The 13,191-nt window shown below is 49.8% G+C and overlaps 1 protein-coding gene across 1 annotated transcript in view; it reads right to left on the bottom strand.

Moving 5' to 3' along the window:
- Nucleotides 1–13,191, bottom strand: part of LOC125090673 (nodal modulator 1) — a 62,328-nt gene that overhangs the window by 34,089 nt on the left and 15,048 nt on the right. The window contains exons 10-16 of the mRNA XM_047713563.1: nucleotides 11,816–11,921; nucleotides 11,259–11,409; nucleotides 6,749–6,923; nucleotides 4,985–5,126; nucleotides 3,621–3,752; nucleotides 2,444–2,580; nucleotides 645–732 (exon numbers count right to left, since the gene is read on the bottom strand). Of these exons, the coding sequence (XP_047569519.1) occupies nucleotides 645–732; nucleotides 2,444–2,580; nucleotides 3,621–3,752; nucleotides 4,985–5,126; nucleotides 6,749–6,923; nucleotides 11,259–11,409; nucleotides 11,816–11,921 (931 nt within the window). The remainder of the gene's footprint in view (nucleotides 1–644; nucleotides 733–2,443; nucleotides 2,581–3,620; nucleotides 3,753–4,984; nucleotides 5,127–6,748; nucleotides 6,924–11,258; nucleotides 11,410–11,815; nucleotides 11,922–13,191) is intronic.

Here is a 13,191-nt window from a genome sequence, read left to right as displayed (position 1 = left end):
TACCACTGTGGTAGGATTTCGTGTATATGAAATGTCCAAAAAAGGCCAATCCATAGACACAGAAAATAGATTAGTGGCTGCCTGGGGCTTGGAGCAGACCTTCACTGGAAACGTGCATGAAGAGTATCACTAGGTGATGAAATACTATAAACCAGATTCTGGTTATGCTCGCGTAACTGGGTAGGTTTATTGAAATCCTTGAACGGATTTTTTTTGTATGTTGTAAATGAGTGAATTTTATGGTCTAAAATGGCACCTCAGTAAAGTTGTTCCAAAGGGAGAGAAGCCACTGAAGGATTTTAAGCAAAGTGGGACATGATCCAACTCTTATCTTCAAAAGATCACTTTTAAGGAAAGGTCACTGGCCCACGGTATAGTATTTCTCGAGGGGAAAGGCCCCAGCTGCCTCTACCCAACTCGAATCCTGGAGACCAGGAATGCTCTCCACACCCCGGCTCTAATTCTCTGAGTCGAAATACCACTTCCTCCAGAGGAAAGAGACAGAAAAACCAGGGTACACTAACCACAACCGAAATTGATAGTCTGATGCAAACAGAACCCAGGAAGGAAAAAAAGGCCTTTATCACGATCCTCAGTGCCTTTCCATTCTCCAACTCAGAGCCCATCAATCCTTCCAGACTCACCAGGCTTGGACAGGCAGAATCGGTTGACTCCTTTGGAGAGGTTATAAATCCCCACGTTCTCAGGTCCATTTCCATCCTGATAAAATTCCTAAGAGACCAAAGCCAATACAATGACTTACTAGGAGAGATGAAGACACTAAGATGATTAATAATATTTCTGTTTCTGAACCAGTCATGTGTTTTATCCATTAATCATTTGAGCAGTTGAGTGCCATAGGAAAATTAAAAACCTTCAAAAACTTCCCACAAAAACATGCTCTTTTTCATTCAATCAACTAATATTTATTGAGCACCTGCTATGGGACAAGCCCGGGGCTGGGCCTTGGTGGCTGACGTGGCTCCTGCTCTCAGGGGGCTTATATTCTAATACAGGAAGACAGAAAATCAATGCGGTCAATAAATAAATGAGATTTCAGCGAATAAGTAATAGAGCAGTGGGCAAAAACAGCCAGGGAAGCAGGCTAGAGCAGGAGTGTGGCAGGGGCATCTCGGCTGGCTGGGCTCAGCGCAGGACCTCTCCTGAGCAGGCAGCATTCGGGCTGTAGCCTGAATAATGACAGAAAACCAACCACGTGCACTGCTGGAGAAGACGCAGCGATCCAGGCAGAGGGAAGTGCATGTGCAAAGGCCCAGAGAAGGAATGAGCCCGGTGTGGAGGTGGAGAGAAGGCTGGCGTGCCAGAGACCAGGCAGCGAGGTGGAGAGAGAGGTAGGGGGCTGGGGGTGAGGGAAGGGCCTTGCTGGCCACTATTATGGAATATGGATCTCGTCTGAAGGGAAACAGACACCTGCTGAAGAGTTGAAGGACGAACGACGTCCTAAATGTCTACCACTTACTCTCAGCTGGGCACCAAAGAGCCCATTGCCTGCAGCCACACTGCTTGGGGAGCACCTGTTGTGAAGCAGGTAGGGCAGTCACGTGGCACTGGAAACACGCGCTGTCATCGCTCCAAGGGTCTAACATGAGCCATGGCTTAACTGCCACTTGCCTCCGTTTCTCCATTGGAATCCGACAATGACGTCTACCATCGCCAGAAGCCAAAAAGTTCTAGAAAACTCTGGAATGGACCTAGACAGGCCTACACACTTGTTCTCTTCCCTGAAACCCAGGGGGCACTGACTGTCAGGGAGACTCCATCACCAAGACAGTAAGATCCAAGCCACTCTGTCCTTTGCCCCAGAATAAATACACCAGAGAAACGGACTCGGCAGGACCTACCAAAAATAATAGCAGAATATACCAAGGAAACCAAACACAGAAGGGATTTACTTAAACTTCACTAAAACCCCCAAGAAGTGGGTATTATGATCCCAGGGCTACCAAAAAACCAATGTGCTCCACACTACAGCTGTCCCAAATCACTCATTAAAGTTAGAATTTCATTTGGGGCCAGGACAAGGAAATCTCCCAAACAAAGGCATCCTTCCTCTAAGGGGTTTCAAAAGCTCACTGGCTATGCTTTCCTAAATAGGGTGGGGGGGGGGGGCAGAAAAGGCCATTTGACTTAACGATGATTATAATCTCCTTTGCATGCTAGTACCTTCCCACTTTCTTTTTTTTTTTTTTTTTTAAGATTTTATTTATTTATTTGACAGAGAGAAATCACAAGTAAGCAGAGAGGCAGGCAGAGAGAGAGGAGGAAGCAGGCTCCCTGCTGAGCAGAAAGCCCGATGTGGGGCTTGAACCCAGGACCTGGGATCATGACCTGAGCCGAAGGCAGCAGCCTAACCCACTGAGCCACCCAGGCGCCCCAACCTTCCCACTTTCCAAACAAGACAACCCTCACGAGGCAGGCATACCAGAGTGATTGCGTGAGAAAGGGAACATCGCAGCATGTAGCCCGTCTGCCTAAACTCAATCGTTGACACATCATCTTCTAGAACTTCCACCTCCAGACTCTTGTTTTTCCAGCACCAATCTTCATGCATGATGCTTACTGGAAAAGCCACAACACAGACACACATGGGCACAGAGCACATCACCTCCCTGAGTAAAAATTACAGTGATTTAATTTTTTAAAATGTGTATGTGCACATACATGCACACACACACACACACACACACACACACACACACCCCATATAACTAGTAATGGTTAGAAAAAAGAACTAAAGAGAAAAATGGAACTGGTGGTCATTAACATCGGTAAGAAAGAAATTTGATGGTGTCTAAAGAGCACACTCACAAGTAAAGATATTTAGGAGGCAGTAAACTTTCCTGTAAAGGGCCAGAAAGTACCTATTTTCAACTCTGCAGGTCGTGCAAATATTCAACTCTGCCTTCACAGCATATAAGCAACTATAGATAATACATTAGCAAATGAGTGTGGCTGTGTTTGAATAAAACTTTATTTATAAAAACAGGCAGTTGGGCCCCCTGCCCTAGTGTGCCAACACCAGACAGAACAGAAAATATAATTTCCCAGATAAAACAGCCTACTTTATAAGCTATTCACTGCCAGTGGCTCCAAACTGAGCTTCGAGAAAGCAGAAATACAGCCCATGGGTGACTTCTTGAGAGCAGCAGGGAAAAGAGAAGCAACGCTGGCCGGCACCTACTGCTTCCCAGGCTCTATACACACTCTATTTCATTTTGCTCTGCACTCTACAGAAAGTCATATCCCTCCTATTTCAGAAGGCGAAACTGAGTCTCAGGGAGATCACACAGCTGCTAAGTGGTAGGACACCAGTGTCATTCTTTCATGCACTTGGAAATAAAACGGCATGAATGAGGGCACCCGCCCCAAACAGAAGACGCGCGTGGGTTGTCCTGACAAGGCGGCAGTGAGTGCAGGAAACAGCACTTATCACCCACTGCTAAAGAACACTCGTTCAAGGTCAAGGGGTGAGGAAGACAAGTAAAGGTATGCAGCTGGGATGCAAACTGAGCTGGAATGCAAATTGAGAGCTGGATTTCGGAAAGTTTTGAAAGACAAGAAGTACATGAGGGCTGCGAGATGCCACCTTTGGGTCTTACTTTTGTATTTTCCGGGCAGCACGTTGTCAAAGGTGAACGTCATTGAGTTGACCTTGCCGGAGAGCTGGAGGCTCCGTTTCTCGCCCTGGCGGCTGAGGGACTGCAGCGTCACCAGCAGGTCACCACAGGTGTCTGCAGAACAGAGACAGGAGCACCTCAGGCAGCTGCCCTCACCAGCTACTGCCCAGTTTTGAACCCTCCACCTCTGGGTGTGGCTGGCCACCGCTTATGTCCCAAAGGGCAGCGACAGCAGGCTTCCTTTCCCGCCAACATGCATCTGCTCAGCCCTAAGACACCACCCCCTATGCAGGTCATCAGTACCCAACAATGGAGCCACCAACAGTGAAAGCCACCCCGTCATTTATTGAAAACCCCTGTGCAAGCACAGAAGATAGGAGACGCAAAACAATATTATAGAGCCACCTGCGATGTCAGATGGATGGTGAAATGAGGGAAGAAATATTCATGGAGCACCAGAAGCCACGGGACATCTGGGTGGCTCAGTGGGTTAAAGCATCTGCCTTTGGCTCCGGTCATGATCCCAGGGTCCTGGGATCGAGCCCCGCATCGGGCTCTCTGCTCAGAGGGGAGCCTGCTTCCCCCTCTCTCTCTGCCTGCCTCTCTGCCTACTTGTGATCTCTGTCAATAAATAAAATCTTTTAAAAAAGAAGAAGAAGAAGCCGGAGAAAAAGAGAGAAAGAAGACAGAACATCACTGAAAGCCCACTTCATTCCAGGCACAGACCTGGGCCCTCTGTCATCGTAGTAATATTACTCATAAGAGAAAAGATTTATATGTCTCTCGCTATGTCCCAGGTCCTCACACATGCCATACAGACACTAATTCCTTCGCTCCTCACAACCACCCTGTAAGGCAGGTACTGTCACTGTTCTTGCATAGTACAGATGAGAGACTCAACGCACAGAGAGGTTAGGTAACTTGCTCCAAGTCACACAGCAAGGGAGCAAGACCATGCAGTCTGATTTCAGACTCTATGTTCTTAACATCCGTGCCACACTGCCTGATGTGGCTGTATTAAAGCCTCTCTAAGACCCTCTGAGAGCTGTAGTATTCCCATTCTACAGAAGAAAAAACTGAGGCTGAGCTTACTGTCTCACAGCTGGGAAGTGACAGAGCTAGGAAAAAACCCATGTGTTCTCTTAGGAGCCAAAGCAAAGATACTTCAAGGGAAACATTTCCAGTGACTCGCTGTGTGGCACTTACTCAAAGAACCACACTCAAAACGGACTTGAAAACCATTTCCAAGTGTGGTTTTGGCATTCACCTTGAACACTGCCCAACAGGGAAAAACTCACCGAAATCCCTCCGAAACTATTTGTTCTCAGTTTTAACTGACATCTTACCCAAACAAGAGACTTTCCCAGAAACTGATGCCAAGAACTGCACAAAGGCCACATCCATCACGGGCCTATCGGTCACAGCAAGAGGGAACGTCTGGGGCTTCAAGGTCAGCCCCGCTCTGGTCTCCGCCTCAGGCACCATCACCTGCAGGGACACACGGGATAACATCAGTGTCTGTGTCAAGGCTGCGGCTCCCCGCACCTACAGTGCACCAGAACGTTCACCCAGGCCCAAGGCTAAGTACTTAGAGGACAGACAGACATTCACTTCTAGGCCTAGTCTTATAATCACAACAAATCCTCAAACGAGCCATGGGAAGGAAACATGTTTCTACTCAGATACAAAAGAACCAGCCTTCAGCCCTGCCACCAAGGGCACGAAAGTCTATCTGGCATAACCTCACAGACACACAGGGCTGTCATCAGTCATCTGTACACTGGGTGCAAACTGCACTAAGACCCAGAACCTTCTCCTGGCTTGAGATCACTCATGACATAAGCTCTGAACCTGTCAACGCAACGTGGATGTCCCCCTAGGAGAATTAAGCCACTTTCTTCTTTTTCTTCTATGTCCTTCCTTAGGCTAAGAAGAGGGACTGGGGAAGAGGGCAGAGGTCACCTACGCCCTCCCTAATAAAGATTACACCCCAAAGGTGCCCTTCCCTGGAAAAGACCCTCATGCTTCGAAAGGGTTTCCAAAGGCTTATCAAAGGCCAGCCTCAGGAGAGCTGGCTGCCTGGTAAAGGACCAAAGAACAGAGAGTGTTGCATTCGGCAGAAGCAGGAAAACCACACTCCTCGTACCCCATCTGCTCATGGGGGGTTCTCACTTGCCCTAGAGGAGAGCACCATGTCAGGGGGGGCCCTTTCCAGCCCTCTCCGTCCCCTCACCTGCCCTTTGTCAGGGAGGAAGAGCAGCAGTTGACTGGACAGACAAGAGACTGAGCTCCACTGAGACACAGTCTACCCTGCAGGCAGGGCCATGGCCCTGAGGCTCCGTGGGCGGACCTCTGGCTGTCTTCTCTCTTGCCTACCACCCATAACTGTGCTCCGGCCTTCACCCTCATGGCGAGACCACAGGCCAGGGTCGCCCCAGCTCTTCCACCTGCCTCAATGGAGAAGTCAGATGGTGGCAGACTGGCCATCCTCAATTCAGGGCGAGGTGAAGAAACACACCAGCTCTTTTCCGGCTAGGGTACCAGAAGCCATGCACTGTGGACGTGCCACTAATCAACGGTTCTTCTGGGGACTTAGGGAAATTCTACAGTTGCCAAAAGCCTGAGAAGGTGGAGGAGGGATTGGCAGGCTGGAGCTAACTCCCAATAAACATCAGGACTGGAAAAAAGAGAGGCCTGTGTATCCCTTCCAAACTGGGTGCCTGTCTGCTCTATAGTGATGTGCAGGAATGTGAAGACCTCAAACTAAGAAACTGGGACTAGAGGGGCACCTGGGCGGCTCAGTGGGTTAAGCCTCTGCCTTCGGCTCAGGTCATGATCTCAGGGTCCTGGGATCGAGCCCCGCATCGGGCTCTCTGTTCAGCGGGGAGCCTGCTTCCCCCTCTCTCTCTTCTGCCTGACTCTCTGCGTACTTGTGATCTCTCTCTCTGTCAAATAAATTTTAAAAATCTTTAAAAAAAAAAAGAAGAAGAAGAAGAAGAAGAAACTGGGACTAGAAATGTTCCCTCTGACACCCCAATCTGGCTAATAACAACCCTTTAAAAATCACTTTTTTTCCCCCAATGTCTTAAACAGAACAAAACCCATCATACCTGGACTTTGTAGGCCCCTGGTTTTGCTTTAAAACAAAATGATCCATGAGCATCCGTCTCCACGGTGACCAAAGACTTGTCCTTGTCTTGAGACGACAGGACAACTCTGTATTTACTCATCTGCTTGACAGTGTCAGGGAAGCGAATGATTGATATCTGGCCACAGACACTGAACCTGCAACGAGGGAACCATTCATTCCAGCATGAGAACTCAATTATCGCAGGAAAGGCACTTACTAGCCCGAACGAAGCATCCCTCTTCCTGCCCAGCTCCTGGGGACTAGTTTAACCCTAATGAAGAGGCAGAAAAGCGCCCAAATGACTCCAGCTTCAGAAAGCAACCTCTGGAAGGAAGATTGAGCCTCTCTCTGTGTAAGGGACAAGGCACAGAGGAGGCCCATGGCTGGGTGGTTTGTGGGTTGAGGTGACATCTGGTGTTATCCCTGGCTGCGAAAGCAATTTCCAGAAACCTGCCGATGATAACAATGCTCCAGGTAAACTGGATCGTTGCTGCAGCTGCGTCGGGCTGAGCCTGTCAGCAGCCTCAAAACCCGGGCCCTACCCAGGGGAAACGGGGCGGGGGCATCCAAGACGCCTTCCTCGCCTGGGATTATATATAATTTGTGGACAAGAGCAATCAGGGCAATGGGAACAGAAAAGGTCATTAAGATAAAATAATTCCAAAGCCAGAACTGAACTCCATACAAGCGAGGAGGCACAGAAGCGACCTAAGACTGAGAGGCCCCATTCAGGTAACAACTCGGGACACGTGGCTCTCAATGAGGAGTACACGCTGCCACCAAGGGCTCGTGGGAACAGCACGTAACAGGCAAGTCCCCAAGCTAGGAAAGACCAACAGAGACCATCAGCCTCAAGGGACAATCTCCACTCTGGAGCTGCTCACGTGTTGTAGTGTAAAAAGAAACCACAGCTGGAGGCCACCCCTGTATCCTCAGCTGGCGACAGGTTCTATTTTCTAATCTTCAAGATCATTTCAGATAAAAATCCGTTGCTTCTTGTGATGGAAAGATAAGGAAAGGCGGCTTCGATGCAGGATAATTAGAGGCTACCATCGACGCCAGAACTCCCACCCTGCTGCAAATAAGAAGGGGTGGAAAACAATAAAGGGGTGGGAGACTGTGCATGTGAAATCTGAGAATGAGGACAAGCCAGTCACCTCACTAGAGTACAGTGACCAGCCCGCCACATGAGCTCACAGTCCTGAGCAGGGGGTAAGGAATGAAGGCCTACATGCTCGGTCCAGCCAGCCACCGGTTTCTATAGGACCATGGCCTAGGAAAGCTGTTCCCACTTTTACCTCCATCATTTTGGGGTGTGGGGGGGAGAAGGCAGGGGTGGGAAGAGGAAAAGGGAGAGAGAGAGAGTCTTAAGCAGACTCCTCGCTCAGTAAGGAGCCTGATGCAGGGCTCGATCTCACGACCCTGAGATCACGACCTCAGCTGACATCCCGAGTTGGATGCCCAACTGACCGAGCCACCCAGGTACCCCTACTCCCATACTTCTGAAGGGTTAAGAGGGGGCAGAAAATCTAAAGAATAATAATATCCTGACACACAAAAATCATATGAAAATCACATTTCAAGGTTCTAAATAAAGATTAATGGGAACACAGCCATGCCTGTCCACGTACGAACTGGCTATACTGGGTTTGGTCATAGAGGCCGCACGGCCCGTCTGAAGCCTGCAGGTATTTACTCTCGGGCCCACTACAGAGAAAGTGTGCAGGCCTGTAACACAGATTTGCAGGCACACATCCTGGTTCTCATTTTCCTCTACTGGGCACTTAGAGAGTCAAAGGACAGAAAGGGAATGCTGAGGAGTTATTCTTGAGGACTTTTCATATTCTCTCGATTTGTGTACATGTCACAGGGAGCGTCATCTTATTTGTTCCAAGCTGAACCTCTCTGCTTCTCTAATATTTTAACAATCCGGCCTGTTTGAGCTCATACTCTCAAAGAGAAGTGTCCAGTTACCCCAACCTCGAATGTATGCTGGTTTTAGTTTAAAAAATAAACTGAAAAGCTGGTAGGACAGTGTTTTTTCTGCTGAATCCCTTAAAAAGTGATTTGTGTCAACAAATTCCTTCATTGGGGTTTAATACGTTTATGGATAGGAATTCATAATTCTGGTGCATTGCGAGATTACTCTCTTCTCATAATCATTTGGAACAGAAGTCAAAGCATTTCCTTCTCAGATAAATTGGGATTTTTTTTTTTTAAGGTAAGAAATATGAATAAATTAAAAGGCAAATGCGCTATGTTGGCCCAAAAGGGAAACAAATTTTCCCAAAGATGCTCGACGAGTATGGTTCTTCTTTCTTTGACCCAAATATTCCACTTCAAGGAAAAAAATGAATACACACAGTTCCCCATGTCCAGCATCTCTCCCACATACACAGTTACTCAAATAAGGAATCTCAGACCCCAGCAGCACAGGGCCTACTGACTCCCTCCCCACATCACCCGCCAAACGCATCTACTTCTCTCGCCCACCCCTGCTGCACCCTGGTCCCACCACCACTACGTCTCTTCCAGACAACTGTCACAACCTTCCCTTGAGTCCCTCCACTCACACCCAGCCCCCCCTGCAATCTCTTCCCCACACAGCAGCCACAGGGGGAAAAAAAATTGTTGTCTTGAAAACGCCCTGATGCCTATCACCCCTTTGCTTCCATTCCATTTGTGGGGGGAAAGGCTACCTGAACAACCCGACTGCGGGTTCTCCGACCTCAACAGCTCCTCCAGCCACACTGGCCGCCTTCCGGAAAGCGCCTCTCCCTCCCCTTGAGGCCTTGAAACATGCTGTTCCTGCTGCCTGGGAAATGCCTCACTTAGCTAACTATGAGTCCCTTCGGCTCAGAGACCCAGTGAGGGTCCTCCCAGGGCCCCAGGCCCTCTTCCCTGCACACTTAGCAGAATTCACTATCACCATGCTCAGCCCAAGTCTGTCTCCCCAGGAAGACAAAAGCCCCGTCTCTGTCATGCTAGTTGGGTTCACTGTTACACACCCAGACTCTGTCATGGTACCTCACCCCGAGGAGTTGCTCAAAAAGGTTTATGAAGGAAAAGGAGGCAGGGAGTAAATCCTACATGGTTTTCTGAGCCCCATCACAACAGAGACAAAGTACTGGGTTCCACCAGCGTACTTCCTAATCACCCAGTTGTCGCAGAATCCTTGACCTCGACCCCCGCCTGTCTACAGAAAATGTCACCAATGCCTCCTCAATAACCAAGCCGACAGTATGCTTTCAGGACTCAGCTCCTGGGCCTCCCTGACAGTCAGGCATAACTTTTTACCTAAAACCCACTGCCTGGATCCTCCCAAGGCCAGCCCTCAAACCCCAGCATCTTTGGCCTGCTGTTCTAATTCTACCTGCGGACAACTCTAAGGTTCCGGCTGCCGGCAACCGGGGCTCAATCTGTCCAGGCATCTGTCGAAGAGCGCCACCTAGTGGTCCTGCCGAACCCTCGGCTCCTCTCGCGGCCCACAGCTAGGGCTCCGCAGCCCCCCTGCTTCTCCAACTGGGAACCCCTAAATACTTCTCCAACCTGCCCCTGATTTCCCTATCAGGCAAGCCCTCAACAAGTCTGTTTTCATGCCCCTTGCGTCCCAGTCTTGTCCCCTTCGGAGTCATCCCCCACCACTGCTGCCAGGGAGCCTCTCTGCAAATAAAAATCTAAGCATGTCACCTCCAGGCTCAAAATGGATCACTGGCCCCCTGACTCCTGGGGGAGAAAGCCCTATTCTTCCAGTGGGGCATGGGAAAAGACCCTCTGAGACCTGGCCCTCCAGCCCCGTCACATTCCTGGGCCTGCCCCACGACACTGAGTCGTATGTCTGTCCACAGACACCATGCTGCTCTAGGTTGCGTGCCTTTGCTCATGCTGCCTCTCCCCAGGAAGGCCTCACCCCGCTCCATTCAAGTTAGAGTTCAGTGAGCTCCCGGGGCCGACTCGGAGAGAGATGGCAGCAAGCCCATGCTACAGGGCGCGTAACATGCAGCAGCGAGGAGCTGAGATCCAGCGATGAGGCCTGGGTTCTCTGCACCACACGGTACCACTGTCGGAGAAAACTACATAAACTCAACCACCGGATGTCCCCTCCTGTCCTCACAGTAAGTGGAGCAAAGCAGGAAGAGCTGCGCAATGACCAGACACAACTTAAGACAAACTTTCTCTCAAGCAACTACACTATCTGCGAAAGTCCTCAAGAGTTAAGCCAGGGAAGGTTTTACCGATGCGAGGTCAGACAAGAGCTCTTCTTCTAACTTAGACCCCGTTAACTCTGAAGCAAGACCATGTTCCCTAAGCAGCCACATGTACCGTTTCTAAGACTTGGCAACTATCTTTCTCAGGAGGCCAGTCTGACCTTCTCACAGGAGTCTAAAAGCTGATGTGGATCCTCAGCAGAAAGACACAGTCAGACTGAAGGTAATTTTCTCCCCCAGCGTGCACCCTGGCACCTCCACACCCGGACACGGTCCCCTCACCCTGTCGCAATGATGTCAGCCAGCTGCGGCGTGTTCGGTGCGATTTTGATGGTGACGGTTTCAAAGTAGAGGTGTTCTTTCTGAGCGTGGATGGTGTATGTCCCAGTTGTGATGTTCTCCAGGCGGAAAGAGCCATCAGCTTTTGTTTTGACTGTAAAACAGAGAGAGGCAAACGGAAGATGAGCCAAACACAACTGTGCAACCCCTCCATCTACACAAGAATACTTGAGACAAAAAGCCGGCATATTTTCAGTCATGAAGGCTGTTTCCTTCTGGGCACCTGGGTGGCTCAGTTGGTTAGGCGACTGCCTTCAGCTCAGGTCACAATCCCACAGTCCTGGGCTCGATATTGAGTCCCATATTGGGCTCCCCCTGCTCTTTGGGAAGTCTGCTTCTCCCTTTCCCTCTCCCTGCTACTCCCCCGGCTTGGGCACTCTCTCTCTCTCCATCAAGTAAGTATATAAAATTAAAAAAAAAAAAAAAAAAAGACTGTCTCCTTTCCATTTCTTTCCATGATCAAGCAGGAAAGAGTTTTGGGGGCTAATGTGGCTGCCGACCTTTGATCTGGTTATTCAGAGTAACAACTGCCTCGGGGACACCTTCTCCTTCGGGTCCATTCAAGACCCTCCCGGTGACGGAGAATCCCATGACATGGAACACGGGCTGGAAGATGAAGAACAGGAAGAAGGTTCACACGTGCCCAAGCGCCAAAGCCTTCCTTATTCACACATGCTGCTGCCCTGCACGGCCGCCCGCTCTGGAGCCCCGCAGGCCAGCCAGACCCCCTCCCAGCTCCCCTAGTCCCCACAGGTCATGCTGCTCCCACACCACTGCACCCTCCCCAGGGCTCTGTCTGTGTTCTTCTACTCTCAACACATACATGTTTGTCAAATCACTGAATAAAAAGGATCTACAGGCTTACTCCCCCAGTTAAAGATCACAGGGTCAAACTTAAGAGGGCTGCCCCCACCACCCTTGTTCCCATTCTGCCTCCTCCCCTCCAGATGCCCCCATTCCGGTGAACCGTACCACCCTCCTATCTCCCAATCCCAAACCACACCGTCACCTGGGACCCCTGCCCACACTCCAACCTTAATCCATCCTATGCCTCCCACCCCACCCCTGCAAGGTGTCCCATCTGCTGCCACCACAACCCGAATTCGAGTCGTCCTTGTTCACTCCACCTAAGCCACCTTCCTCACTCACCACGGTGCTCTGGGCTTGGTATACCCGTGTCTGTGCCCCCACTCGTGGCTCTGCTCTATCTGGGGTCACTCTGGTCCAGCCACCCTGATCTCTGGGTCCCCAAGGTGACCACATGCATGCGCCACAGGCACTGCTCCCGTGGGCCTTTTACACCAGCTGCCCTCTCGGCTTAGAGAGTTCTCTCCCACACATGGAGAAGTTTGGGGAGGGGGATGCTCCTTCTCATCACTCAGGTTTCAGCTCAAACCATCGCCACCTCCAAGAGGCCTTCCCTGACTATCCATCCCATCTCAGGGGCCTCTGCCACTGCCTCCCATCCCAGCCTCTCAGTTTCTATCACACTAGCCTCTTTTATTAGCTTCATTAAACTTTTACCAATACCTGAAAAGTCCTTGTTTGATTTATTGTTCATCTACCTCCTATTAGAATGTAGGTTCCATGAACATAGTGACCTTTCATGTCTTAATCAGCTGGGACACAGTAGGCACTGAACAAATCACTCTCTCATGAATGAATGAATGAATGCATGCATGGATGCATGCAGACATACAAAAGCATTTGACAGAATGTTTTCAAAATTAAATGGGTTTTTAAAAATCCAGGTACCCCTTCTTGATCCGTCTACAAAGACATGGTTTATTCATGTACTGATTCCTCTCTCCAGTCAACGACGACTGTGAGCAGACTCCTACTCCATGCCAGGCACTAAGTCACATCAGAAATACGT

This window comes from Lutra lutra, chromosome 18, assembly GCF_902655055.1.
Source record: "Lutra lutra chromosome 18, mLutLut1.2, whole genome shotgun sequence".
Lineage (NCBI taxonomy): Eukaryota > Metazoa > Chordata > Mammalia > Carnivora > Mustelidae > Lutra > Lutra lutra.
The sequence above is the reverse complement of the archived record's forward strand: the minus strand, read 5'-3'. Positions and strand labels throughout refer to the sequence as shown.